The 27035-nt window shown below is 40.5% G+C and overlaps 1 protein-coding gene across 2 annotated transcripts in view; it reads left to right on the forward strand.

The window, feature by feature from the left end:
* The window catches only part of C2CD3 (C2 calcium-dependent domain containing 3), a 190128-nt gene that overhangs the window by 124700 nt on the left and 38393 nt on the right, over positions 1–27035 (forward strand). For both annotated transcript variants that reach the window (XM_011996184.1, XM_011996185.1), the window contains exons 23-28: positions 792–1394; positions 4899–5246; positions 11711–11849; positions 14572–14636; positions 19671–19876; positions 20874–21007. In XM_011996184.1, the coding sequence (XP_011851574.1) occupies positions 792–1394; positions 4899–5246; positions 11711–11849; positions 14572–14636; positions 19671–19876; positions 20874–21007 (1495 nt within the window). The remainder of the gene's footprint in view (positions 1–791; positions 1395–4898; positions 5247–11710; positions 11850–14571; positions 14637–19670; positions 19877–20873; positions 21008–27035) is intronic.

Genomic DNA, 27035 nt, shown 5'->3' on the forward strand with positions numbered 1-27035 from the left:
AATCCCAAAACCTTGGGAAACCAAGGTGCAAGTATCACTTGAGGCCATGAGTTCAAGACCAGCCTGGGTATCACAACACAACCCTATCTCTGAAAAAAAAAAAAAAAAAACCAAACCCAAACCTTTTTTTGGAAAATGGCCAGGCGTGGTAGCACACACATATAGTCCTATGTTCTCGGGAGGCTGAGGCAGGAGAATGACTTGAGCCCAGGAGTTCAAAGTTACAGGTAACACTGCACTCCAGCCTGGGCGATAGAGAAAGATTTTGAAATATAGCACCTGGTCCTTGGTATGTGTTCTCTAAATGCCGATTCCCTTGGTAGAAGACTTGAGTCTAGACCCCAGATCTCTTTTGACCCCGGCCTTTTCTATTGTACTCATAGTACTATAAACATTTCACACTTTTAAAGCACTTCTCTCTCAAAGCTCTTTCTAAACCATTATCTCATTGGATAATCATAACAACTTTGGGAGACAGCACTAGCATCAGTTTTCCCATTTGTGAGCTAAGGAAACCAAATCTGAGAGAAATTAATGGCTTGTTCATAATAAACCACTAGATCTAGCCATAGCCAAAGAGAACTCAGATCTTCCAACTCCTAGCCTTTGTTCTTCCCATCTAATCTCTTTACCTCTCAGTGGTCAGATGAACACAAACTCTGATTCACTGGGGTATGTCTTCTGTTCTGTCTTGAGCCAGGGTAATGGGATACTATGGGGTGGAGAGTAACTAACTTGTTTTTTGTTTACTTTTAAGACTATAATTGAGAATCTTTCTTTTCTCCCATAAGGGATCACGGGATGGTATCCTATCATTTTACCAGAAGATGGGGGCCTACCTCATGGCTTGGAGCTCATGCAGAAGATCGTGGGTGGTCTGGAGCTTTCAGTTTCCTTCACGCATCGTGGAGATAGAGAGCGGGTCTTGGAAGCTGCTGAGCTATTGGGCTGGAGCTTTGAGAACAGCCTGAAAGATTTTGTCAGAATGGATGAAGGGGAGCCAGCCACTGTCACCATCTCCACCCCAAGGCTGTGGCTGCCCATCCATTGCGTGCTGCTTGCTGGCCACAACCATATTCATAAGAATACATATTGCTACCTTCGCTACAAGTTCTATGATCACGAAGCCTTTTGGACCCCTCTCAAGAAACCCAAGGAATCTGTAAACAAAAAGCAGATTATCGTCACTTTCAAGGCATCCAAAAGAGCAGAAGTCACCAGGGGGCCATCACTGCTTTGGTACTTCAGGGAGGAGAGGCTAGAGATCCAAGTGTGGCAAGCTTATGGCAATGATAGTGTGGAGAGACCCCATCAGACAGACAGCTGGATTGGCTCAGCCTATGTGGACCTGGCCAGACTTGGGGAGAGGTCAGCGAGGACACTAACTGTCAGTGGTAAGTGAGGAGCCCAATTCAACTCTTGTAGTTTGAGCACCTGCTCTGTGTCAAACACTATGCGTGACACTCTGTCAGACATTACTTTACTTGACCCTCCCAGCAATCCTGTGAGATAGCTATTATACCCATTTTATATTCATTAAAAAGAAGGCTGAGAGAGATTGAGTTACCTGCCCAGGGTCACAGACTAGTAAGTTTTCCTTCCATTATTGCACACGGAAAGATTAATAATAATTTAGTAGTGCTTCTTGTAACTAAGGAGATTATATATATGTGTGTGTGTGTATATATGTGTGTGTGTGTGTGTGTGTATATATATAATATTATATATATGTGTTCTGGGGTACATGTGCAGAATGTGCAGTTTTGTTACATAGGTATACACATGCCATGGTGGTTTGCTGCACCAATCAACCCGTCAACTACATTAGGTATTTTTCCTAATGCTATCCCTCCCCTAGCCCCCCACCCCCTAACAGGCCCTGGTGTGTGATGTTCCCCTCCATGTGTCCATGTGTTCTCATTGTTCACCTCCCACTTATAAGTGAGAACATGCAGTGTTTGGTTTTCTGTTCTTGTTTGCTGAGAATGATGGTTTCCAGCTTCATCCCTGTCCCTGCAAAGGACATGAACTCATCCCTAAAGAGATTGTTTTTAAAGTTCCACTGCCTGCTTAAGAAAGGGTGTTATCTAATTCTAGTACTGTGGTGGGATCAACATAGGTCGAAGAATTGGCTGTGAACTTCGTAGCATTAGGGTGCATCCAAACTCATCAGATTTTTGCATTTAACATAGTGCTTAGAACATTGTTAACACTTATGAAATAATGAATGAATTTAGGGAACTACTTGTAACCACATATATAAGAGCCTATCTGATCATCTAGAATGCTAGTTTATTAATAATATTGAAAAGCATACCTACTGAGGGGACCAGGATATTCTTCCTCTCTGGTCACCACATCTTGGAACCATAAAGAAAATCTATATGGTAATAAACTAGTTGACAGAGCAGAAAAGAAAAGGGTAACATTTTGCAGGTGGCATTTTTGTGCTGGGTGCTTTTCTTTCAAACATTTGCTTGGTACTTGATACATATGCTTGGACCTGGGAATTCAAAGATGAGTAAGAACTAGTTCCTGAACTTAAAGAGTTTACGGTCTAATAGGAGAATACAATAGTAAGTAAATAATTACAGTGAGGCATGAGAACTATGAAAAAGGTATTCTTGGTGCTATGGGAATGCAGGGACGCAACATCTCTAAGGATAGCATCTCAGTGAAAGTGATACTTGACCTGAGTTTCAAAGGATGTAGGTATAAGTCAAGGAAAGGGGGAAAGAAAGGTGTTCTAAAGAAGGGAACAGCATGGGTGAAAGTACAGGAGAATGAAGCAGTTTGATAGATTTTGGGGACTATAGTAATTTCGGACAGCTGCATCTTAGGATACATAGATTTGGAAGTGATTAGAGATGAAGCTAGGGAGGTAGGCAGGAGTAATGTGTTGAAAGCCTTCTCTTCTCAGCTGAAGTTTGGACTTTTTCCTGAGAGTTACGGAAAATTAGTACAATGGTTTCTGAATACAAGAGGAGTATATAGCTTTGCATTTAGAAAAATAAAGCTAGTGACTGTAGTTAAGATGAATTAGAGGTAGCCAGAGTAGATTCTTTACAAATATGATCTTTATTCAGCTTAATATTGCAGTCCAGTTAGTTGTTATTTCCCCAACTCTACAGTCGAAGAAACTGAGTCATGACCCTTTGTTAGCCCTATTAGCCCTGTGCTCAGACCCTATTGTTGAGTGGGTGGCCCAGGCTAGAGGAGAACTGAGTGTATCTAGGTGATCATCCCAAATTCTCTGGTTCTTTCTGGACCTAACAGGTATAAATCTGGCTCTGTTGAGCACATCAAATGCCATGTGCTCTGTTTTATCTGGGCAGGCCTAGAGTCCCTTCAAAGGGACTACAGAAAATGTCCTTGAAGTGAACCAAGTTCATTTGAACTAAAGTTTATAAAGACAGGCTTTTAGCTTCATTCTGCTGAAGAAAGTAGGTTTAGGACACTGAATTTAGATCTAAGTATAGGAACTCAGACACAAATATCTCTTTTTATTGAGTGCTACCAAAGGTAATATTTAGCTTTTCAGATCATCCATTTCCCTCATACTTCTCCATATCCCTCTTGTCTGAGCTTTTTATTCTCTTGTACACGGGTCTTATACAAGGCATGTCATTTGATGTGTTTGTTGAATGAATCAAGCCATCCATCCAACCTTACTTCCATGTTTTGTTAATTTTCCTGAGGATAAGGATTTAACTGTGTTGCTTTTGGGTGTCTTCCCGCCTGTAATGACCTGCCCTTATTTTCCTTTGATAATCATAATAATTTGCACATTGCTTTGAGAAGAAAACTGGTTATCTAAAACAGGAAAGGTTTCATATTATTGCCATCTATGAATCAGTTAACTCCATTTTCCTGAATTGAAATGAGTCTAATGAAGCAAACTTTGAGATTCAGAAGGAACTATTAGTACCTTCTGTTTTATAAATCTCATTTTAATATTCAGCAAGTTGGTGAAATTCAAATCTCTGGGCTTAAATGTGCCACTTACTGGAAGAGTGATGTTGGCAGTTTATTTAACTCCTCTGAGATTCTGGCATATGAAAAACACCCAACAAATATTAACTCCCTTATACTTCTTTCTGGTCTCCGCTTACCTCCTACTTCCCCTCCACCCCCGAAAATATTGCCAGAACCCTAGTGAAACATAGCTACATTGAGCGTCAAGACAGCTTCCCGATAGGGAGAAGGTCTAAAAACAGGAGCCCATGAGACACGAGGAAGAGAAAATAGGCTACTCTTGATTTCATCAAATCTCAGACTTCTTTAAGTCTTATTGCCTCTCAGCGCATGAATCCCTTCCACAACAGCTCTGCCTGGTAGTCACTTGGCTTTGGCTTTAAATCAGAGATCTTACTACTTTCATTACTTGGGTTTTTTGTTTGTTTGTTTGTTTTATTTTGTTTTGTTTTTTGAGACAGAGTCTTGCTCTGTCACCCAGTCTGGAGTGCAGTGGCACAATCATGGCTCACTGCATCCTCAACCTCTTGGGCTCAAGTGATCCTCCCACCTCAGCCTCCTGAGTAGCTGGGACTGCAGACACACACCACCATGCTCAGCTAATTTTTGTGTTTTTTGTAGAGATAGGGTTTTAACATGTTGCCCAGACTCTTGAACTCCTAGACTCAAGCAGTTCGCCCACTTCAGTCTCCAAAGTGCCAGGATTACAGGTGTGAGCCACCAGACTCAGCCTACTTTTCATTATTGAAGATAGTTAGGGCAGGGTAAAAGTTTTCTTGTTTTCTACCAGCTTCATAGTTTCTTTTGCAAATTGATGTATTGGGGTTTGTAGACCTTTCAAAGGAGAAAGGACCACAGCACCCTCAGTGAGTATTTCCTTGGTTCCTGCTTGACTAGCCTTATTCTTCTCCATCCTCTTTTAGGTGTGTATCCTCTGTTTGGACGAAATGCTTCCAACCTCTCAGGAGCTGCCTTGCGAGTTCATGTGGTTCTTTCTTCTCTTTCCTCACACCTTGAGCCCACTCATGAGCTGGACTCCATGGACTGCAGCAGCCACAGTGAGTCTGAGCAACTCCCCAGAAGAAATGATGAGGTCCAACTCTCTCCACCGGAAGAAGTCTCCTGCCACCAGAAGTCTCCTGCCTCCACTCAGGTCCCCTGCAGCAGCACCACAGCTGAAGTCTGCCTGACCCAGGAGGGCCCTGCTGAGTTGGGTGGAACATTTGCAGTCAGCATCCTAGTAGAAAGAGCAATGCACTTGAGCTTGAAAGGTATGCTCTCCTCACCTATCCAGGAGCATATGTCTAACTCTTCAGGGTGTGCTCCTTTCTTCACAAGTCTTTCAGATCATGGCAGGATCTGTTAATTATCTTAACTGATAAATATTTTTTTCTCAATCCTAAAGGTTTAAGCAACATGAAAGCTTTTCTGAACTTGTTGCATATCGTAAATTCCCCAGTCCAGCCACCTGAGTATCAACCTAGATAGATACTTCTCTTTTCCTTATCCACCGTCAGATCATCAGACCCCTAACTTGTTCTCTCTTAAATTTCTCACAGAGTTCTTTCTGTTTAGCCAGGTCAAGGCAAGCATATGGTAGACATCTGACTTTCAGACGTCACTGTTGTATCCTGATTTCCACCCTGCAGTGATAAGCCCATGTAGTCCTTCCTCCCACAACATTTATGTGTCAGTCAGACACTGTGCTGAGTATAGAGTATAGACCTATAGTATAGAGACCTGCCCATCGTCTCTTTGAGTACAGACCTGCCCACCTGGCTCTGCAGAGCACATTAACTATGTAACTTCAGGTCATTTTACCTAGAGGCTAAATAACAAGTGATTTACAGGTCTGCAACTCGTGCCAGAAATGTGAGAGGTGTTATGTCTCATATTCATAAAACAGGAGGACATTATGTTTGCTTTGCTACATCATGAAGATCACAGTGCTGGGATAAACAAACAACACACAGTCCCTGTCCCCAAGGAACAGACAGCCTAATGGAGAGATATATTAACATTTTTGGTACAGAGGAATAAACAATATGAAAGAGGAAAGCTGTAGGAGGGTGGATGTGGTGGTATAGGAAAACTTTGAGAACACAGAGGGAGTTTTTTTGCTAATGGAGTGGTCAGGCCTCAAAGTATTGGTGTCACTTTAGTCTACTCTTGAAGGAGGAGGAGCAAGTTTGCTGAATGAAAGAGGAAAAAGGCATTCTAATGAGAAGAAATAGCATGGTCAAAAGCTTGGTACTATGAGAGAATGGGACATTGGCCAAAAAAACGTCATTAAATGTGAGTAAAAAGTAGTGAGAAATGGGGCTGGAAAGACTAATTAGGCTACATGGGCAGCATTTTGTATGCTACATGACTGACACTGCAGGTGAGATGAAACCAACAAAGCCTTAATCTGTGGAGAGACAAGGTCATATTTGTTGACCAGACATGAAATCTTGGTGGCAATATGAAAAAGATACTGGATAAAACTGAAAGCAGCAGTCACTGAGAGGGCTGTCACATTAGTTCAAGTTCTGAAGCCTAAAGAAGCAAGGTAGGCAGCAAGAATGGAGAATAGGCGACAGAAACGTTCTCGTAGGAGACCATGATTCTACAATCTGTACTTCTGACTTTCCTCTTGCCTTAACAGTGTTCTCAGAGTGTCTGTCCCTTTTATGCCTTGGAAGCTCTTTCTTAAGGAAGGAAATGAATGGTTCTTTCGTGCAAACCTTTGTGCATAGGATTAACAAACAGCCCCGAATTCGGAGCTTTGCCTTTAGCAAAGCTTAATTCTGAAGCAGCTCTGAAATGGTCTGTGGTCACCACTGTAGTCCTGGTTCTGAAAATAAAAGAACTTCTTGGATACTTTTGTAAGAAAAAGCTCTGAGGAACCTTCTGTTAAGATCAGCTTCAATACTCTTAAGATTTGTACACTTACGTTAGACAAAACAGGTGTTTCTAGCCCTGTTTTACAAATGAGACAAGTAAGGAACAGAGAGGTAAAATAATTTGAAGTAGCATAAGTTATACTGAGTAAAAAACAAAATCAGATTCAATATTATCAACTTTTAGAGGCATTCTTTAGCCCATCCAGGCAGAGTTCAGGGCCCCTCTGGGTCCCATGTGTTTTTAGCATAGTCTTTATCTTCTTGGGTTGTAATTATCTGTCTGTGCCTGTCTCCCACAGATCAAGAATTATTAAATGGCATAACTGGTTGACCTCAAGTCTTCTTAACTGTTCTCAGTGTGCATCCCAACCCTGTGGAGGGGTGTAGCAGCCTTCTTTTGGGCTGCTTCCAAAAGTATTTCAGAACTTGACCTTTTTCAGAATGTAAACAGGCCCAGATGAATTTCCACCTACAAGAGGAGAGCCAGAGAAACCTGATACACCTGCTCTCCCAAGCTGATTTCTTTTTCACCCACCTATTTGGCTAAAAGGAATGTGTCTGTTCAAGACTAAATAAGCAACTATCTTCTTCCTAAGTCAAAATAGTTTTATTTCAAGGCCTTTAGCAAATAGTAGCTTTCAGAATAAACTGGAGGATGGCCGGGCGCAGTGGCTTACACCTGTAATCCCAGCACTTTGGGAGTCTGAGGCCAGGAGATCACTTGAGATCAGGAGTTCAAAACCAGCCTGGCCAACATGACGAAACCCTATCTCTACTAAAAATACAAAAATTAGCTGAGCACAAGCCTGCAATTCCAGCTATTCAGGAGGCTGAGGCAGGAGAATCACTTGAACCCAGGAGGCGGAGGTTGCAGTGAGCCGAGATCGTGCCACTGCACTCCAGCCTGGGCAACAGAGTGAGTGAGACTCCATCTCAAAAAATAAATAAATAAATAAACAAATAAAACCAGAGGGACAGGGGGTATTGCCATAAGAGACAGATGTGAGCAAGATTGATATATATCTAGAATTAGAATTATACTGTGGAAAGTGGTTTGAGAGCCCTTACTTCTGATGAGAAAACTGAGGCCCAGGGAGCCAGAATGAAGTGGTGTATCCAATATGTCACACTAAAGCAACGGCAGAGCGTATATTGGAACCTAGGTGTCCTGCCTCTAGGAACAGTGATTGGTCCTCTCTGCTGGTCTTTCTCAGAGCTTTCTTGAGAAGATGTTGCTATCCTCTATGAGTATGTACTGCAAGCAGACAAGGCGACTCTTCTCTCTAACCCTGGGCAACTATCTCTAGACAAAGGGCAGTGGGGAGTCAGCAACCCTTTAATAAGGGCCTTGGGACTACTCTGTGCATTCAAAGAGCTCTCAGTCTAGTGAGGGAAACACAGATTATTATAGAATATTTGAGAGTTGCTGTGGTAGAGCCAGGTTATCTCTTCCTAGTTGTGAGGATTTATGACATTTTATTGAAAGAAATCAGTTGAAGCTTAAGACCAAAAAGGAAAATGGGAGAAAGAATGAGAGATGAAAGGTATATCAGGCAGAGGAAACAGAACCCACTCCAGCCATTTTAAGCAGAGAGAAGTTTAATATAGAATATTAGGGTACTTTAAGTCATTAGAAGGTCTAGAGGAGTGGGCTTTAGGCTAAACTTTCAGGAGGAAACCACTAAATCTTTTAAGTTCAGAATGCAGTGCCAAAACTGAAATCTAAGAATCAGAAGCTCTTGTCATCGCCGTTGCCACAGGGCCTCTCTCCACCCAGGGACCAAACGCTAGATCAGAAAACACAATGTCTCTACATCATCATCCTTGTTATTAGCAAAAGCAGAAGGAAAAGGAAGATGTCCTCTGCCTCCCGCCCTCCAGATCTTTTGTGAGGGCATCTGATTGGCAGAGGCCAATTTGCATCCATACCCTAGCTGCAAAAGAGTCCAAGAAATGTAGCTTTTAACCCTTCCAATCTGTACAATAGAGAGGAATACAATGCAATAAAAGTAGGCGGGAGTAGATGCTCCACAAGTCAATCCGCATGAATACTGTTCAGTTTCACTAAAACTTTTAAGAAGATAGCTCACTGGGTACTACTATTTTATTAACCTTTCCCTGTTCTTTCAAAAATATGCTTGTAACTCCTACTGCTTTCCTTGATTAGCCTTAAAAAAGGTTTTTTTTAATAGCTTGTAAACTGGTTTGGCCAAGTTATAGCCAGAGGTTGTTTTGTTTTGTTGTTTTGCTCCTCATAGAGTTCTCTATATCTTTAATGCTTTCCCTGTTCTAAGGCTCCTCTGCTTCTTGGTTCAGCCTTTTTCCAGGTCCTGCTTTGTTGGCAACTTGCACATGCCTCAGTTCTCTCCTGCTTTGTGGACGCCACTAGATCTTCCTTCCAAGGCTAGCATCTCTCTTCAGTTCTCCTTCCCAAGCCTCCTCACAAAATCTCCATTCTCTTTTCTCTTCCCATCACCCAGTTTCTTTCTTTATTAATTATTTCCAGTACAAATGACTGAAAAAGTAATGTCATCTGGTCTGGTTTTGTGCCCTGGGTGCTAGAAGTCACAAGATTAAATAAGCATGTCAATTTTTTAACAAACATTTGGGAACAGAAATGCTGTTTTTCATTTATGCATTTCAGATACAAATATAGTTGTATTATGGAATATAATATAAAACCTTCATGAATTTCTAAAATAAAAGACAAGCCTGCTAGATGTTATGCTTATTATAGTTGTTTCAAGGCAACAGGGACTCCTGCACTTCAGAGTTTAATGTTTATTCTTCTCTGAATCATTGTTACTTTGGTAGGAAAGTTTGAAAAGAATTGGTCTAATGGAAATTCTTTAGTTTGAGGAAAACATATCAAAGCAAAGCTATAGCTACTTTTCTTCCCCTGAAAGAAATTTTAAGTTGGAAGCTCTGAGGGTATAAAATTCAGTGATTCCACCTAGGGAGGCTTGTCAGAGTAGATGGTACTAGAACCTATCTTTTAAAGACTACTTGTTAAATGTTAAACTGCATGTGGAGAGGAATAAAATCAGCAGTTCCTGAGTGTTAATTTGTTCATCAGAATGCTTTCTGTCCAGAGGGACAGACTGAGGCCCCTGGAGGAGTACTTACTGAAAGAAGCAGTGAGATGGAGAAAAGGGTGGAGCCTCAAAGATGAACTTCACCTACCAGGACAAGTGGGAGTATGGATTTGGAGAATTCTTGAGCTAGACAATTAGAAAGAAGACAACCCAGTTAGAATACACATACAGAATCTGTTCCCTGGAGCATGTCGATTATGTTTAGGACATACTTCTATTCCTTTCTGCTCTGCTTATCTCTTTTCCTTCATCTGTAATCCTGACATTCATAGCACTTTAGAGCTGAAAGTGATCTCATGAAATATATAGTCTATGTTTTGTAAAGTGTCTATTATTCAGTGCTGTCCAAAAGAGCTTTCTACTATGATGGAAATGTTCTGTGGGTTCAGTGTCCAGTATAGTAGCCACTAGCCCCATGTGGCTATTGAGCACTTGAAATATGGCTAGTGCAACCAAGGAGGTAAATTTTTTATCTTTAGTCTTAATGAATTTAAAGGTGAATAGCCACACGTGGCTCGTGGCTTATCTTCCTGTACAGCTCAGTTAGACTATCTAGTATCATCAGCCATCTGCATTTTACACCGTCTTAAGACAGAATAACTTGACCAAGTCTCCCACATTGGAAACCTGATCTTGTGAAAATTAACATTAGGTATTCTCACCAGCACCAAGTATTTTACATTTGTTAACCCCATAGTAGAGGCAATATAGGAGACATTTTAGAGCATGGACTCTGGAGCCAGAATGCTTGAATTGGACTCTCAGTTCTACCATTTAATAAATATGTGACCAACTAATTTAATTTTTCAGTACCCTAATTTTTAGAAATCTGTGTGATAGAAATAATAATGATAGAAATCTATATGATAGAAATAATCTATATGATAGAAATAGCTGTCTTACAGGGTTGTTGTAAGGATTAAATGAGTTTATATATATGAAGTACGTAGAACAGTGCCTGGCACACAGTAAGTGATATATAAGTGTTACTTACTCTTAGTATTTGTCTTAATTCTTACAATATCTTTGGAAGTGTAAGTATAATATGCCCAGTTTTACAGTTGAAGAAGCTATGGCCTAGATACTTCTTGCCCAAAATCACATAGCACATTTATGGCAGAGCTGATATTTGGTCATCTGACTCTTAGGTTCAGGACTCCTTGTAGTTCTATCTTATCTTTTGCCTCTCAACACAGTATTTTCCATCTTCCCACAAAGTACAGGACATGAGAGAAGTCACTTCTTTTTGGGGAATATTTATGAACTGAGTCTTAAAAAGACAGGGTAGTAGCAGAAAGGTCACCGAAACATTTCATCCATTCATTGATTGATTGATTGATTGACACGGTCTCACTCTGTCCACCAGACTGGAGTACAGTGGTGCAATCTCAGCTCACTGCAGCCTCTGCCTCCCAGACTCAAGAGATCCTCTCACCTCCTGAGTAGCTGGGACTACAGGCATGTGCCACCATGCTTGGTTAATTTTTTTTTTATATACATGGGATCTCACTGTATTGCCCAGGCTGGTCTTGAATTCCTGCGCTCAAGCTGTCCTCCTACCTTGGCCTCCCAATGTGCTGGGATTACAGGCTTGAGCCACCACACCCAGCCTGAAAACATTTCAGACACAGGGGGATAGCTTGAGCAAAGACCCCATAGGTAGAAGAGGGCCAGGAATAGTCCTGCTTGTGCCTGTATAATCTGAGGCTTCTTGCGTACCCTAAAGTACAGTCACTCCACTGTATTCTATTTCAGGGAGCCCCTTGACAGAGCGGAAAGTATCGATACCCAGTTGTTGTGTATCCTTTGCAACAGCCGATGAATCATCTCCTGTATACACCCAAGTGGTTGAAAACACAGATTCCCCCATCTGGAATTTTCAACAGCAGTCAAGGTTTGTGTTATCTGTTTGTTCATCAGCCTTCCAGAATCTGCTTTTTGTTCCAGGACACAAAGTCAGAGCAAAGAATATAACCAACGCGATTTTTGAGCAGACCTGGAAAATGCTTTTGTTATCCCAGCAATTATTTAATCCTAGTGTTTATGAATTCACAGCAAGCAGTGGTTTAAAGGTTTTGTTTTAATGTTTTTAACTCTTCTCAGTATGCTCAAAAATTATTCAGTGAGAGGACCTCTCTGTTTTAGGCACTTGGAATTAAAGATGATTAAGATACGTCATGCAGTTGAGGAGTGCATGGTCTTACCTGGGAAAAAATATCAATAACAAATTACCATCAAGCTGGGTGTGGTAACACATGCCTATAATCCCAGCTACTGGGGGAGGGGAGGGGTGGCAATGTGGGATGGTAGAGCTAAGGTGGGAGGATCACTTGAGCCCAGGAGTTCGAGACCAGCCTGGGCAATATAGTAAGACACTGTCTCAAAAACAAAAAAAAAAAATTACAATAAGGAGAAATAAGAAGGGGATGCTGGTAGAGCTCAGAAAAAAAGATTATTTAGGACAACCTAGAAGTTCAGGGAAGGCTTCATAAATAAGACACCTCAGCTAAATATTGAAGAATGTATATAAGTTATCCAGGTGAATAAGAGTTAGAAAGATATTCTGAACAAAGAGAACTAATCTCAGAAAATGCTGTGGATTTTCATCCTTGGAAAAGACTTCTGGTGTAGTGGAAAGACCCTGGGCATTTGAACCAGAGACACTTGGCCTCCAACTCCATCTCTGTAATTTACTGACTGTGTGGTCAAGTTACGTAATATCTGTGAGCCACAGATTCCTCTGTAAAGTGAGGGTCATTTTTATAAGGTCATTGTGAGGTCCAAATTAGATGACATTTAGGGCCTTATGGTACAAAGCAGGTATACAACAAATGTTAGGTCTCCTTTGGGAGGCTCAAAAATAGGAGGTAAAGTCCTGTCAGGCACTGTGCAGTGCCACTCAGATTTTATTAGGACAAAGAGGGCTAATTAAATGTGAGGGGGCTGGCATAGGAAACCAAGAATTAAACTTTATTAAATGTGATGCAATGTTATGATAATAGTAACAAAATCATTATTAGAAGTTATACTGTATCACCCTGTATAAAGTTTAATTCTTGTCCACCAACACTAGCCATACCCATGGTGTCTGGTCTTCTGTTTTTTCACAGTGTTTGTGTACTTTAATTGAGTCTCAGCAGTTGATCACATGCTCAGTGTTGTGTAATTTGAGAGGCTGGCCTGAGTCAGGAGCTAGAACTGCAGTGAAAACTCAGTGCTGTATATGGTGAGCTACTGGAAATCATAGAAATTCTGGCCATCAGAGTACTTCATATAAAATATCAAATCCTCCCCAAAAGGCAGGAAACCAGAGGACTGAGCTTCTAAGTGGAGGTGATTTGTTCGTTCACAACCTAAAAACCTAACATAATTACAAAACTTCACAAAGTTGATGAAGGGACATGAGCAATCTCCTGATTTCATCTCTTCACTTTACAGTTGAGGAGACTGTGGCCCAGGGAGGCTACATAGTCTGTTGGTAACAGAGGCAGGATTGGAAGAAAAATGAATAATGGCACTATTTACAATTCCCTTATCACAAAATTGTTTCCTTTGATCTTCATAGCAACTTGCAGGTCGGTAGTATTATCCCATTTAACAGGTAAGAGAACCAGGCCTGGAAGAAGCTAAGTGCATGGCCAGAGTCGCTCAGGTGATAATAGTAGAGCTAGAATTCAGAGGTGAGTCTTTTGACTCCCAGCTAGAATTAGAATCTCTGACCAGTCCTTGTTTCACTTTAGACCGTGCCTCTCATTGGTCTGGAAGTAGGCTCTCTTCACTTCCCCAGTGGTGTTTGGGGAATGAAATCAAGCCTCTTGGTTTTCTCTAGATCTCCTTCTTGCTTACCTGGAGCCCTAGCACCTGATTTGGAAATTTCCAAAGCTTTGTCACTTAAAACTGTATTTTATATAATATATAAATGTATTGGAGGTGTTCAGTGGATTTCACTTCAGCTTCTTTATCTGGTATGAAAGTTAGGCATTTTCTTACTTTGTTGCCTTGCCCCTGCATGGTATAGTGTTGAGGTCAGGCAAGCCAGGGTTCAAATCCCAGGCCTACTACTTACTTACTCTTCAGTGACCTCAAGCAAACCATTTTACTTCTCTGAGCCCAATCTTATCATCTATAAAATAAGGATAATAATGTCCCTGTTACAGGCTTTTGTGCAGATTAAATGTATATGAAACACTTGGTGCCATGCCTGGCCCAAGGTAGGCACTCAGTAAATGTTCTTTTCCTCCTCTTCCCTTCTCACCATTCTCTCTTTCTAAGGCATAAGCAGAATCTTTACCCATTCCAATAAAACTCTTAAATGCATGTTGAGGAACTTCTTTTCCATACTTCCTCCTCTGTCTTAGGGAAACTTTGGGAGTAGTGTGGAGGAAATGTTGTTTTAGGGGAGCCTGTTTTCAAGTCTTGGCAAGTTAATTAACCTCTCTGAGCTTCCATCCCCTCATTTTAACTGTGAAGATAAAAACATATCCTAGAAGATGGGTAAGAAGATGAAATAGTGTTGGGAAAGTGCTTTGCAAATTACAAGATATTCTTCAAATCTAAGTTTTATACTACAGAAAGTTCCTATACACTTAGTTTACAGTGGTTGTTTTTCTTAATAGGCTATCAAAAGAGCTGCTTCTGGACCCACAACAAACCCTGGTCTTCAAAGTTTGGCATAAAGGAGGTATGAACTCTGTTAAAAGAATATCTGCTTGCTTGTAAAAATAAGCTCACATCCTGTTGACAATTTACCATTCCTTTTTTTTTTTTTTTTTTTTAAACGAAGTGAAGCACTCCCAATGGTGCTGGGAATGCAGATATGTGCTAGAGGGTAATCCCCCAGAAGGCCACATTATTCTCCTGTTAAAAAAAAAAAAAAAAAAAGGGAATTGTCAACAGGATTTTTTTTTTTTTTTTTTTTAGCAAGATCTTGCTCTATCACCTGGGCTGGAGTGCAGTGGCGTGATCATCTCACTTTCCTGAGTAGCAGGGACCACAAAGCGTGCACCACCATGCCTAGCTAATTTTGTTTTGTTTTTTTTTTTTGAGACGGAGTCTTGTTCTGTCGCCCAAGCTAGAGTGCAGTGCCGCGATCTCTGCTCACTACAAGCTCTGCCTTCCAGGTTCACACCCTTCTCCTGCCTCAGCCCGCTGAGTAGCTGGGACTACAGGCGCCTGCCACCATGCCCCGCTAATTTTTATATTTTTGGTAGAGATGGGGTTTCAGTGTGTTAGCCAGGATGGTCTCAATCTCCTGACCTCGTGATCCACCCGCCTTGGCCTCCCAAGGTGCTGGGATTACAGGCGTGAGCCACCACACCCAGCCGCTAATTATTTTTTGTACAGACAAGGTCTCACTATGTTGCCAGGCTGATCTCTAACTCCTGGGCTCAAGCAGTCTTCCTGCCTCAGCCTCCCAAAGTGCTGAGACCACAGGCGTGAGCCACCATACCTGGCCTATTCTCCTACAGAATTCAAGTACTTAAAAAGTATATAATTTTGTTTGATTACCTGGTTAGTGAAGAAATCCAAGTATGTTTGAGTCTTTCCTGTTGTATCTGTCAACCATCATAATGTACAGCCTGCCACATACAAGTGGTTTCTCCCCACTTCTGTATGATGATGTTAAGCCTTCTGTTGACTCTGGCTTATTAACCAAGACCGTTGCATTATCAGGTAGTACACAAGACAAGAGTCTAACCACATATTTTTTCTTATTTTTAAGAACCTTCCCAAGAGGGATGTGCTGATATTATGGTCTTTCGACCCAGTTTTATTAAGAGGCATAACACAGCAACATTAAGAGCCTTGACTCTGAAGCCAGGTTCTTCAGATTCAAATGCCAGTTCTGCCCCTTACTGTAGCAGTGTGACCTTGGGTAAATGACTTCTCTGTGCCTATTTCCATATCTGTAAAATTGAGGCTACTTCATAGGTAGTATTATTATCATAGGGTTTTTGGAGAATTAAGCCTGACACTTAGTAAATACCATATCAGTTTTTGTTGTTTTTATTAACGAGCAGTAATGTGCTAAGAACTTTACAAACATCTCTAATTCTTGATGGTAAAAATAAAATTAGTCTAATTTTATAGCTGTAAAAGCTGAAGCCCAAGGAAGTTTAGTGGCTTGACTAAGGTCATGTCACTATGAATTGGTGGAGCCAGTATTTGAACCCAGTTCTTACTGGTTGTACAGCCTTCACTGTTTGTCCTTCACCATGCTAGTAAGATTGGAAAACTTGGAAAATTGAGGTAGTGCAGACGTCTAACCATCTTACAGCTTAGAAAATTTTGTCTCACTAAATCTCTCCTCTAAGTGTAGCTCCTTTAGGATTCCAGCTAGGCCCTGATTTCCAAATCTTCATTTGTTTTGAGTCACCTACACAGCCTACAGAGTCACAGTTTTTTGTTTGCCAGTGGTGATTTTTGGAGCTAACCTCAAACCCTAATAAAGACCCGAGAGAAATCAGAATGTAAAGGGAATTTACTGACCTTTCTCTCCACCTGTGCTCCTGTTGGTGAGTGCTGCTGTGAGTCCCTTGTTTTGATGATGAGTTCTATGTTGCTGCTTTGGATTCACTTAGTTCCTCCACTGCTACCCAACCTCGTAAATACAGCAAGAGTTGATCACAACTCACTTTTCTCTGAATCAACACAAGGAATTCTTGCTCTATTTAGCTGAGCTCCACCCTCCTTTCTAGGCTTTTTCTCTCTTCTCTCTAAAGTACCACAGAGATTCTCAAGCAGACCAGGGTTCACAATTCAGCACTTATTTTAGCAGGAAAAAGAGAATAAACTTTGGTCTTATGCAGACCTGGGTTCAAATCTTGGCTCTGCTATTTACTATAATAACTCTGTGGCCTGAATTAAATCACTTTACCTCTTTCCTGTTATCTTTCTTATTTATAAAATTAGAATAATAGTATTGGCCTTGCAGGATTTGTGAGGATTTGAGATAATATATGTAAAGTACTTGGCACATAATTGTGGCTTAATAAATGGAGCTATTTTTATTATTATGTCTACTATGTGTCAGGTACTATGCTAGGACTATTGGAGTGTAGAGAATAAAATACATTCCCTATCTTCCAGGACTTCAAGAGGGTCTTAGTAAGATCTGGTCATAAATGAAAGTGAGGAAAATGCCTAGACAACACTGACCACCACTCAGTGTATATAGATGTCTCTCTCCCCTTAACCTATTTATGCCTAGTGTTCCATTATAGGAATGCTAAGCTTGTGGGAGTTATTTATATCCTACTGCTCGAGGTCATTACCAAGGTCTGATTTTTTACGAAAAAATTTGCAAACTCCAGCATGAATGGGTTAATTCTATTGTTTCCACACAAACTCAACAAATCTAGTATAGAAAGTACTCAAATCCAACCAAGCTGTGTTCAGCAGAGCTTCTATTCTGTGTCAGGCACCATGCTAAGTACTAGGGATACAAAGATAAAAATAAAACAGGCATGGTCCCTTGTCCTCACAGAGCTCACAGTCAGTGTGGGACATAAAAAGTACAGTATAGTATGATTAGGCAAATATAGGGTACTCTGATAAGAGACGTCTTACCCAGACTTAGGATGTCAGAGGAGGCTTCCTGGAGCACACCTGAGCTGAGGAATGAAGGGTCAGGACTTACTTTAGTCAGAGGGGAAAACAAATACAAAGCCTCAAGTCAAGAAAGAGTTGAGGGAAGTTCTCGATGACTAGAACATTAACTGCAAATGGAGAATGGCAGGTTGTCCTGTTAATCCGATGTTAAATTTAACTCTTCCAAGCCATTCCTTTTCTCCATGATCTGCTTAGCCAAAGCACTCCTCAAGTATGTTTAAGATGTACTACCTTCATTTTAGGCAGAACCCTCCATCATACTTCATCCCCAGTGGGTAAGAATTACTTGAACCCCACTCTGGGGAATACAACTTCAAGTGTTTATAGAATCAAAAATTTTCCAAGTTGAAGGGGATCTTTTTTTTTTTCTTTTTTGAGACAGGATCACTTTGTTTCCCAGGCTAGAGTACAGTGGTAGGATTATGCTCACTGCAGCTGTGAACTCCTGAGCCCAAGGTCCTCCCACCTCAGCTTCCTAAGTAGCTGGGACTACCGGCATGCACCACTATACCCCACAATTTTTTTGTTTTAGAGATAGGGTCATGCAATGTTGCCCAGACTGATCTCGAACTCTTGACCTTAAGCAGCCCTCCCTCCTCAACCTCCCAAAGTGCTGGGGTTACAGGCATGAGCCACCTGCTCAACCAAAGGGGATATTGAATCTGGTTCAATACTTCCATTTTATGTGTGTGGCTGAGGCTCAGGGAGTTAGAGGAATGTGTTTTCCAGTCAAAGCCATACCTAGATTTGCTATTGTGGCACACTGCTCCTTTGTCCCGCTCTAGGTTGGCCAGTTTACTTGTGTTTTCAGTGAATATCAAGTTTTTCATGCAGGAAGATGTTATGCCAGGTATGGACAGCGTAGGGAACATAGTGTAATACCTTTTCTCATCTTTTAGCTAGGTTCGAGTCTAAAGGACAGCAAGCTGTCCAAACAAATGTTATGCAGTATGTGATGAATTTAGCGTCATCAGGAATGTGCCCAAGGAACTGTGGGAACTTCACGATTACTCCTCTGGAAAATTTGCATTCCTCGATTTATTAAGCAATTTATGGACCTATAGTTGTGTCAGTGTTTGGTAGATCCAGCCTTTGATTTCACTGTACAGAATGGAGCCTGTGTAAAATAGAAATTCATGTAGTAACAGAGGCCTGTTTGTCCCCAGCTACTTCATGTCAGAAATGAGGAATAAGTAGCAAAGAAAATGAGAATGAAGGTCATTGCATGGTAGCTTGTCCAATAAAAAGAGAATCTTCTCAGTCATTAAGGGCAGCCCCCTTACCATATAGAGAAGAGCCTGAGCCCAGGCTCATTTTGCACCCTAAACTGGTCTCCAGGGAGTTATTTGTCTTTCCTTTTTAATTTGCATTACTTTGCTCTTAATTAAATATAATACATATGTAGAAAATTTGGAAAATACAGAGAAGTAGAAATAGGAAAATGCAAATCTCTCATAATTCCATAATTGCAAGACATACTGTCCTGAGAAAAATCACTGAGACATGATAGCCTAGGAAAAATAAGTTCTTAGGTTTAGTGTTATTTTCTAATTGCCTATATCAAGAGGACCAGCTAGGTGGGGTGGCTCACATGTGTAATTCCAACACTTTGGGAAGCCAGTGCAGGAGGATCACTTGAGGCTGGGGGTTCAAGACTACCTGGGCAACATAGTGAGACTGCGTCTCAACAAAAAATTTAAATTAAAAATTAGCTGGGCATGGTGATGTGTGCCTATAGTCCTAGCTATTTGGGAGGCTGAAGAAGGAGGATCGCTTGAGTTTGGGAGTTTGAGGCTGCAGTGAACTATGATCATGCTACTGCACTGCAACCTGGACATCAGAGTGAGACTCCATCTCTTTGAAAAAAAGAGAAAGAATGAAGTGCAGGCCTGCCAGCTTTTTCCCACCATACAGAAAGGGAATTCCTAACAGGAAGGCAGGCTTTGGTTGCCAGTCTCTCTCAATTTCATTATCTGTCTTCTCCGATGGCTTTGGGATCACTGAACTCCTCTATCCCCTGAATCAGCTTCTCTGTGTGCAGCCTCTAATCTCAGTGGCAGGACATACCTAGCCACATTGCCCAGCTTTTCTCTTTCCCCTACAGATGAAGAGAGGGTGATTGGCTTTGCCTCAGTGGACCTCTCCCCACTTCTCTCTGGTTTCCAGTTTGTCTGTGGCTGGTACAACATCACGGACTTCAGTGGAGAGTGCCAGGGGCAGATAAAAGTTGCTGTCTCCCCTTTGGAGAGTTTGATACACTTCAAAGAAGAAAGGCAAGCAAGGCGTGGAGTGGAGACCTCAAAATCACTGGTATGTGTGGAGAGTCACATCCCTAACCATTAAGAATTGTACTGACGTATAAGAACATCCTTTACTTATGTTTGGCCCTTTCCAGCTTATAGAATACATTATATACTATTTGTGTCTCGTAACAACCTCCTGACCTTTTGGGGTGATGAAAATGTTCTGGAATTAGTTGTGATGGTTGCACAACTTTGAATACACTGAAAACCAGTGAATTGAGCTTTTTAAAAGGATGAATTGTATAATACATTAGTTATAGCTCAGTTTTCAAATAAAACAAGATTGTCATATAGAATCTGAAACTATATAAGTTGACTTGTTTTTCAGCTCTGTTACACTGATATCATTAGTCTTTCAATTAAAAAAATAATTGAAAGAACGCGAAGAGGGAAATTGATGATGGTATGCATAGACAAATCTTTCAAGGAGTTTAACTGTAAAAGAAAGAAGAATTTCCCAGACTATCAAAAATACGAGAGCTCTATCAAGGCAAAGACTATGTTTTTTATTCATCTCTCTGTCTCTTGTGCCTGGCCCAGGGTCTGGCACAGAGTGGTCATCCATAAATACTGAATGAAAGCATGCATAAGAAAACAGAGTTCATTGGTTCCTATATAGGAAGGTCCTTTCTTCAGCCCAACCCTGGTAGTCCTAAGACAAGAAATTTCACAGCCAGATTATCCTCATATGTAGGGTAAGTATAAAATGATATCCATCCAGGCATTTACAGTGTATTAATAGCTGGAGGAACAAGAGCATAAATATAGATAAAGCAACTGAAAAGTAATCTGATAGCATAGTCTGTAAAATGGGGATAATAATACTACTTGCCTCATAAGATTATAAATGAGAAAATGTATGTAAATTGTTTAGTACAGTGTTTAACACAAAGTATTCAGTAAATTAAATGCACACAATAAATTTTACAAATTTATTTACATACTGCTTTGTTACGAATGGTTTTATGGTGACAAGTGTACCATTTTTCTTGTTGTGTTTACAGATCCCAATATACAGTCCCTTTTCCTTCCCTGCCTCTGATATGTATGCTGCATTCTCCAGCCACATGGCAAGGCAGACCCTAGACCAACTTGCTCATGCCTCCTCAAAGGAGCTTGATTTCTCCTCTCCTGGGAGGTGAGTGAATTCTTGATGATGAGAAGAAATTGGGTTAAAAAATGGAAGTGTGTGAACTGGCTTATCATTTCTCTCTTTCCTTTATTAGAGGAAAAAACAAGACAGGGTAAGAGCTTTGTTGATCACAGCTCCAAAAACCCCAAGATCCTATGAAAACAAAGTTTTTATGAGATAGGAGCTAGAATATGTATGCTTTCAGAAGGGCCACTTCAGTACAAGGGATAAGTTTCTGTTATCCTCCAAGGTCTTTAACCTTTATCCCTAAAGTCAGTCATCAGCTATGTGAGGAATACATCTTCTTTCCCCTCCTAAAACTACATGCCAGTTTATTTTACAAAAAGCAACTGGTCCATCCTTTTCACTAAGCCAGCCTTGAACATGCATATGGCCTCAGGGCTACAGCATGTTCCATCCTGTACAAGGGCAGGATCTGAGAGGAAGGTTGCTACTTTTCCTTCTACCTCTTTGCAGGCCCTAGTACCATTTGGCACCCTCCTCTGCCTACACCAGAGTCTTTCCTATGTCTTTCTCTTCAGCTCAGGGAAAGGGCAAGAAATCTTCCTCTACAGCAGCCCTTCCTACAAGAGCAGTTCCTGAGCAGACCCTATTATTCCAAGAAGACACTTATATCATGTAACCACTCTAAGGCCCAGTTCAGGGCTACATAGTTTTCTACTTGATCACGATGTGAAGAGCTCCTCTGTCCTCTGTACAAAGAGAGCTATGTATCTGTCAATTCCTAGATCCCAGATTTTAGATAATTCCTTTGTTATATCTTTTATAAGTGTCACTTTGACCATAGCCAATCAGTGGGACACATGGGTAGGATGAGGGTATCTCTAGTGCCCACTCTTTAGTAATTTTAAAAGCTAAAAGTTTAATGGTTTGCCTTTTGTCCACATAAAGATGTCCCTGTTACCACTTCAGAAGGGCCACATCAAAATGTCATATTATTTACAGATAGCCATTTAAGGCTAGGCTATAATTCCCTCTCTGACCATCTTGCCAGAGATCCAGCTCTTCCTGACCCTGCCCTGCTCAAGGGACAGGGTGGTGAAGTGGGCTGTAAGGTCAGACAGATCTGGAATCCTATCCTGACTTTACCACTTACTAGCTACATGTGACCTGAGGCTAATTACTTTAGTTTTCTGAGCTTTGGCTTTCTAATTTGTTAGTTGAAAATAATATAGTACCTCAAGGGCTGTTATGAAGAGTAAATGAGAATAGAAATAACTCACTTTCATATGGACTTTATATACATTAGCTCACTGGGTTTTCACAGCAGCCTTAAGAGAGAGGTTTTATTACTAATAATACATGCAAAATGCCTAGAACAGCAGTTTCCAAACTTTCTTGTCTTTGTGCTTTATTTGTAATAACCAAAAATTGTAAACAACTCAGGTGTCCATCAACAAAGAGGTGAACAAATAACCAAATTGTGGTATATCCATACAATGAAATATTAATACTACTCAAAAATAAAAAGAAATGCATTATTGATAGACAACAAAATGAATATCAAAATAATTATGCTGAGGAAGAGAAGCTAGATGAAAAAGAGTACATTGGACCAGCCATGGTGACTCAGGCCTTTAATCTCAATGCTTTAGGAAGCTGAGATGGGAGGATCGCTTGAGGCCAGGAGTTTAAGACGATCCTGGGCAACATAGTGAGACCCCATCTCCACAGAAAAATTTTTAAATTTGCCTGCCTGTAGTCCTAGCTACTTAGGAGGTTGAGACAGGAGGCTCACTTGAGCCCAGGTACCTAAGGGTGCAGTGAGCTATGATCGCACCACTGCACTCCAGCCTGAGTGACAGAGCAAGAACCCATCTCTTAAAAAAAATAAAAAGTACATTGTTTGTGATTCCATTTATATAAAATCCTAGAAAATGCATCCTAACCTATACTGACAGAAAGCAAATCAGTGGTTGCCTAGGGACAAGGCAGGGTGGATAAGGAGGAAAGGAGGAAGGAATTGCAAAAGACAAGAAGAAACTTTTGGAGGTGGTAGATGTATTCATTATCTCGTGGTAGTGGTTTCTTTGGATGTATACATGTGTCAAAATTCATCAAATTGTATTCTTTAAATGCGTAAAGTTTATTTTATATCAGTTACACATTTATAAAGCAGTGGTTCTCAAATATTTTCACTTTAAAACCCTTTCATACTATTAAAAATTAGTGATGACCCAAACAGGTTTGTTTATGTGGGTTATATCTATCAATTTTTACTGTATTAGAAATTGAAACAGAAACTTTTAAAACGTGATAAGCAAAATCAATTTTATTTCTATATACCAACAATGAATAACCAAAAATGAAATTGAGGCTGGGTGTGGTCTCTTGTGCCTGTAATTCCAGCACTTTGGGAGGCCAAGGTGAGAGGATTGCTTGAGCTCAGGAGTTCGAGACCAGCCTGAGCAACAAAGTGAAACCCTAGCTCTACAAAAAATCGAAAAAATTAGCCAGGCATAGTGGTGCACGCCTGCAGTCCCAGCTACTCGGGAGACTGAAACAGGACAATTGCTTGAGCCCAGGAGGTCGAGGCTACAGTGAGCCACGTTCATGCCACTGTACTCTAGCCTAGGCAACAGAGTAAGACCCTGTCTGCCAAAAAAAAAAAAAGAAAATTGAAAAAGGTCTAAACGAAATGAAAGACATCCCATATTTATGGATTAAGAGACTTAATATTGTTATGATGGCAATATTCTCCACATTCATCTACAGATTCAACCCAATCCCTATCAAAATTCCTGCTGGCTTTGTGGAAATGGACAAGCTGATCTTAAAATTAATATGGAAATTCAAGGCACACAAAATAGGCAAAACAACCTTGAAAAAGAACAGAGTCCCTGATTCCAAAGCTTACTACAATGCTACTGTAAGCAAAACAGTACTGGAATGAGGATAGAAATATAAATCAGTGGAATTGAATTGATAATCGCAAAATAGACCCAGGTGTCTGTGATAAACTAATTTTCAACAAGGATACCAAAACTCTTTAATGAGGACAGAATAGTCTTTTCTATAAATGGTGCTGGAACAACTGGATATCCACATTCAAGTGATTGAAGTTGGACCCCTTCCTCATACCATACACAAAAATTAACTTCAAATAGGTCACATATCTAAATGTAAAAACTAAAACTATAAAACTCTTCCTAGGAAGCAGAGGAGTAAATCTTCATGAGCTTGGATTAGACAATGATTCCTTAGGAAATGACACCAAAAGCACAAGCAACAAAAGAAAAAAATTAGATCCATCAAAATTAAAAACTCTCATAGCCATTAAAAAAAAAAAAAAGAACAAAATCACATTCTTTGCAGCAACATGGATGCAACTGGAGGCCATTATCCTAAGCAAATTACCACAAGAACAGAAAACCAAAAACCACATGTTCTCCCTTATAAGTGGCAGCTAAGCATTGGGTACTCATGGACATAAAAAATGTCAACAAAAGAAACTAGGGACTACTAAGGGAAGGAGAAAGGGAGGAGGACAAAAGTTGAAAATCTAACTGTTGGGTAATATGCTTAGTACCTGGGTGATGGGATCATTCAAACCCCAAACCTCAGCATCCTGCACATATACCCCCTGGATCTAAAATACAAATTGATATTATAAAAATAAATAAAATCTTAAAACTAGGAATTTTTACACTGCAAGTGACACCATCAAGGAAGTGAAAAGACATCCCATAGAATGGGAGAAAATATTTGCAAGTTACAGATTTATTTTTTTTTTTTTTTTGAGATGGAGTCTTGCTCTGTCACCAGGCTGCAGTGCAGTGCCGTGATCTCAGCCCACTGCAACCTCCACCTCCCGGGTTCAAGTGATTCTCCTGCCTCAGCCTTCCGAGTAGCTGGGACTACAGGGGCACACCACCACACCGGCTAATTTTTGTATTTTTAGTAGAGACGGGGTTTCACCATATTGGCCACTATGGTCTCGATCTCTTGACCTTGTGATCCACCCACCTTGGCCTCCCAAAGTGCTAGGATTACACGTGTGAACCACCGTGCCCGGCCAGTTATAGATCTTATATCTAGAACATATAAAGGGGACTGGGTGCAGTGGCTCACACCTGTAATCCCAGCACTTGGGGAGGCTGAGGTGGAAGGATCACTTGAACTCAGAAGGTCAAGGCCATGTTATTATTTTTTATAGAGATGGGCAACATAGTGAGAGCCCATCTCCACAAAAAATTGAAAAACTAGTCAGACTTGGTGGTGCACATCTGTAGTCTAAGCAACTTAGGAGGCTGAGGTGGGAGGATCACTTGAGCCCAGGAGGTTAAGGCTGCATTGAGCCGTGCACTCCAACGTGGGAGACAAAGTGAGACCCTGTCTCAAAATAATATCTAGAATATATAAAGAACTCTTACAACTCAATAATAAAAAGCAAATAACCAGTTTAAAATGGGCAAAGGATTTGAATAGACATTTCTTCAAAAAAGATATACAAATGGCCAATAATCACAGTAAAAGATGCAAATCAAAACCACAATAAGGTACCACTTTATATCCACTAGGGTGACTGTATTAATAAAAAAAAAAAAAAGATATCTCAAGCCTTAGGAAGGGGTAGATAAATTGCTGGTGGGATAGTAAAATGCTGCAGGTGCATTGGAAAATAATCTGGCAGTTCCTTAAAAGGTTAAACATGGAGTAACCTTATGACCCAGTAATTCTACTTCTAGTTATATACCCAAAAGAAATGAAAACAGATGTCCACACAAAAACTTGTACACTTACGTTTATAGCAGCATTATTCCTAATAACCAAAAAGTAGAAGCAACTCATGCCCATCAACTGAGGAGTAGATATTTATTCAGCTGCAAAAAGGAATGAAAGACTGATACATGCTATACTATAGATGAAGCTTGAAAACATTATGCTAAATGAAAGAAGCCAGTCACCAAAAAACACATATTATATGATTCCATTCATATGAAATATCCAGAATGGGCAAACCTATTGAAGCAGAAAATAAATTAGTAGTTGCCTAGGACCAGGAAATGTGGAATAGTTCTGGTGGTTATGAAGTTGTTTTGTGAGTGGTAAAAATGTTCTAAAACTGATTGTGGTAACACTTATGTAACTCTTCTTATACTAAAAACCATTGAGTAATACACTTCAAATAGGTGAATTATGTGGCATGTGAATTATATCTCAATAAAGCTGTGAATTAAAAAAAGAAGATTTTTGGAGTCATGTTCTTGAATATCATGCTCAGGAATTTGAGATTTGTTGAAAAGCCAAAGCTAGAAAGGCATGGTGGTGATTACATGGCCTAATATATGTTGAATGCTTACATCAGGGCTTGGCGTATAATAAGGATGCCAAATATATTGTTGTTATTGTTGTTCTTGTTATTACTACTTCAGATTTATGGTTTTTGGTTTTGGGAGGCTTTTTTTTTTTTAAGACAGAGTCTCACTCTGCCGCCCAGGCTGGAGTGCAGTGGCATGATTTCAGCTCACTGCAACCTCTACCTCCCAGGTTCAAGTGATTCTCCTGCCTCAGCCTATAGCATAGCTGGGATTACAGGCACCTGCCACCACACCCAGCTAATTTTTGTATTTTTAGTAGGGACAGGGTTTCATCATATTGGCCAGGCTGGTCTCAAATTTCTGGCCTTAAGTGAACCACCTGCCTCGGCATCCCAAAGTGCTGGGATTACAGGCTTGAGTCACTGCCCCCAGTCAGATTTATGTTTTAGAAAAATCACTCTGTTTATTGTGAAGAATGAATTAAAAGGGGGTAGGCAAGATTGAAGACAAGATTATTTTGGAGACATTTATAATCCAAGCAAGAGATGATAAGGCCGGAACTGTGATAGTGGGGATAGATTTGCAGTTCCATTTCAGGATAATGATTTGTTTATTGTCACGCTAGCAGTGTTCTCATTGATTGGGAATTTATTTTGCTCCCTTTTTTTTTTTTTTTTTTTGTGGCAGAAGTGGCACCACAAGAAACCAAGCATCACGCCATGAAGAGCATGTGCAGAACATTCGCCGGTTTC

Source organism: Mandrillus leucophaeus, unplaced genomic scaffold, assembly GCF_000951045.1.
Source record: "Mandrillus leucophaeus isolate KB7577 unplaced genomic scaffold, Mleu.le_1.0 Scaffold504, whole genome shotgun sequence".
In the NCBI taxonomy this organism is placed as follows: Eukaryota; Metazoa; Chordata; class Mammalia; order Primates; family Cercopithecidae; genus Mandrillus; species Mandrillus leucophaeus.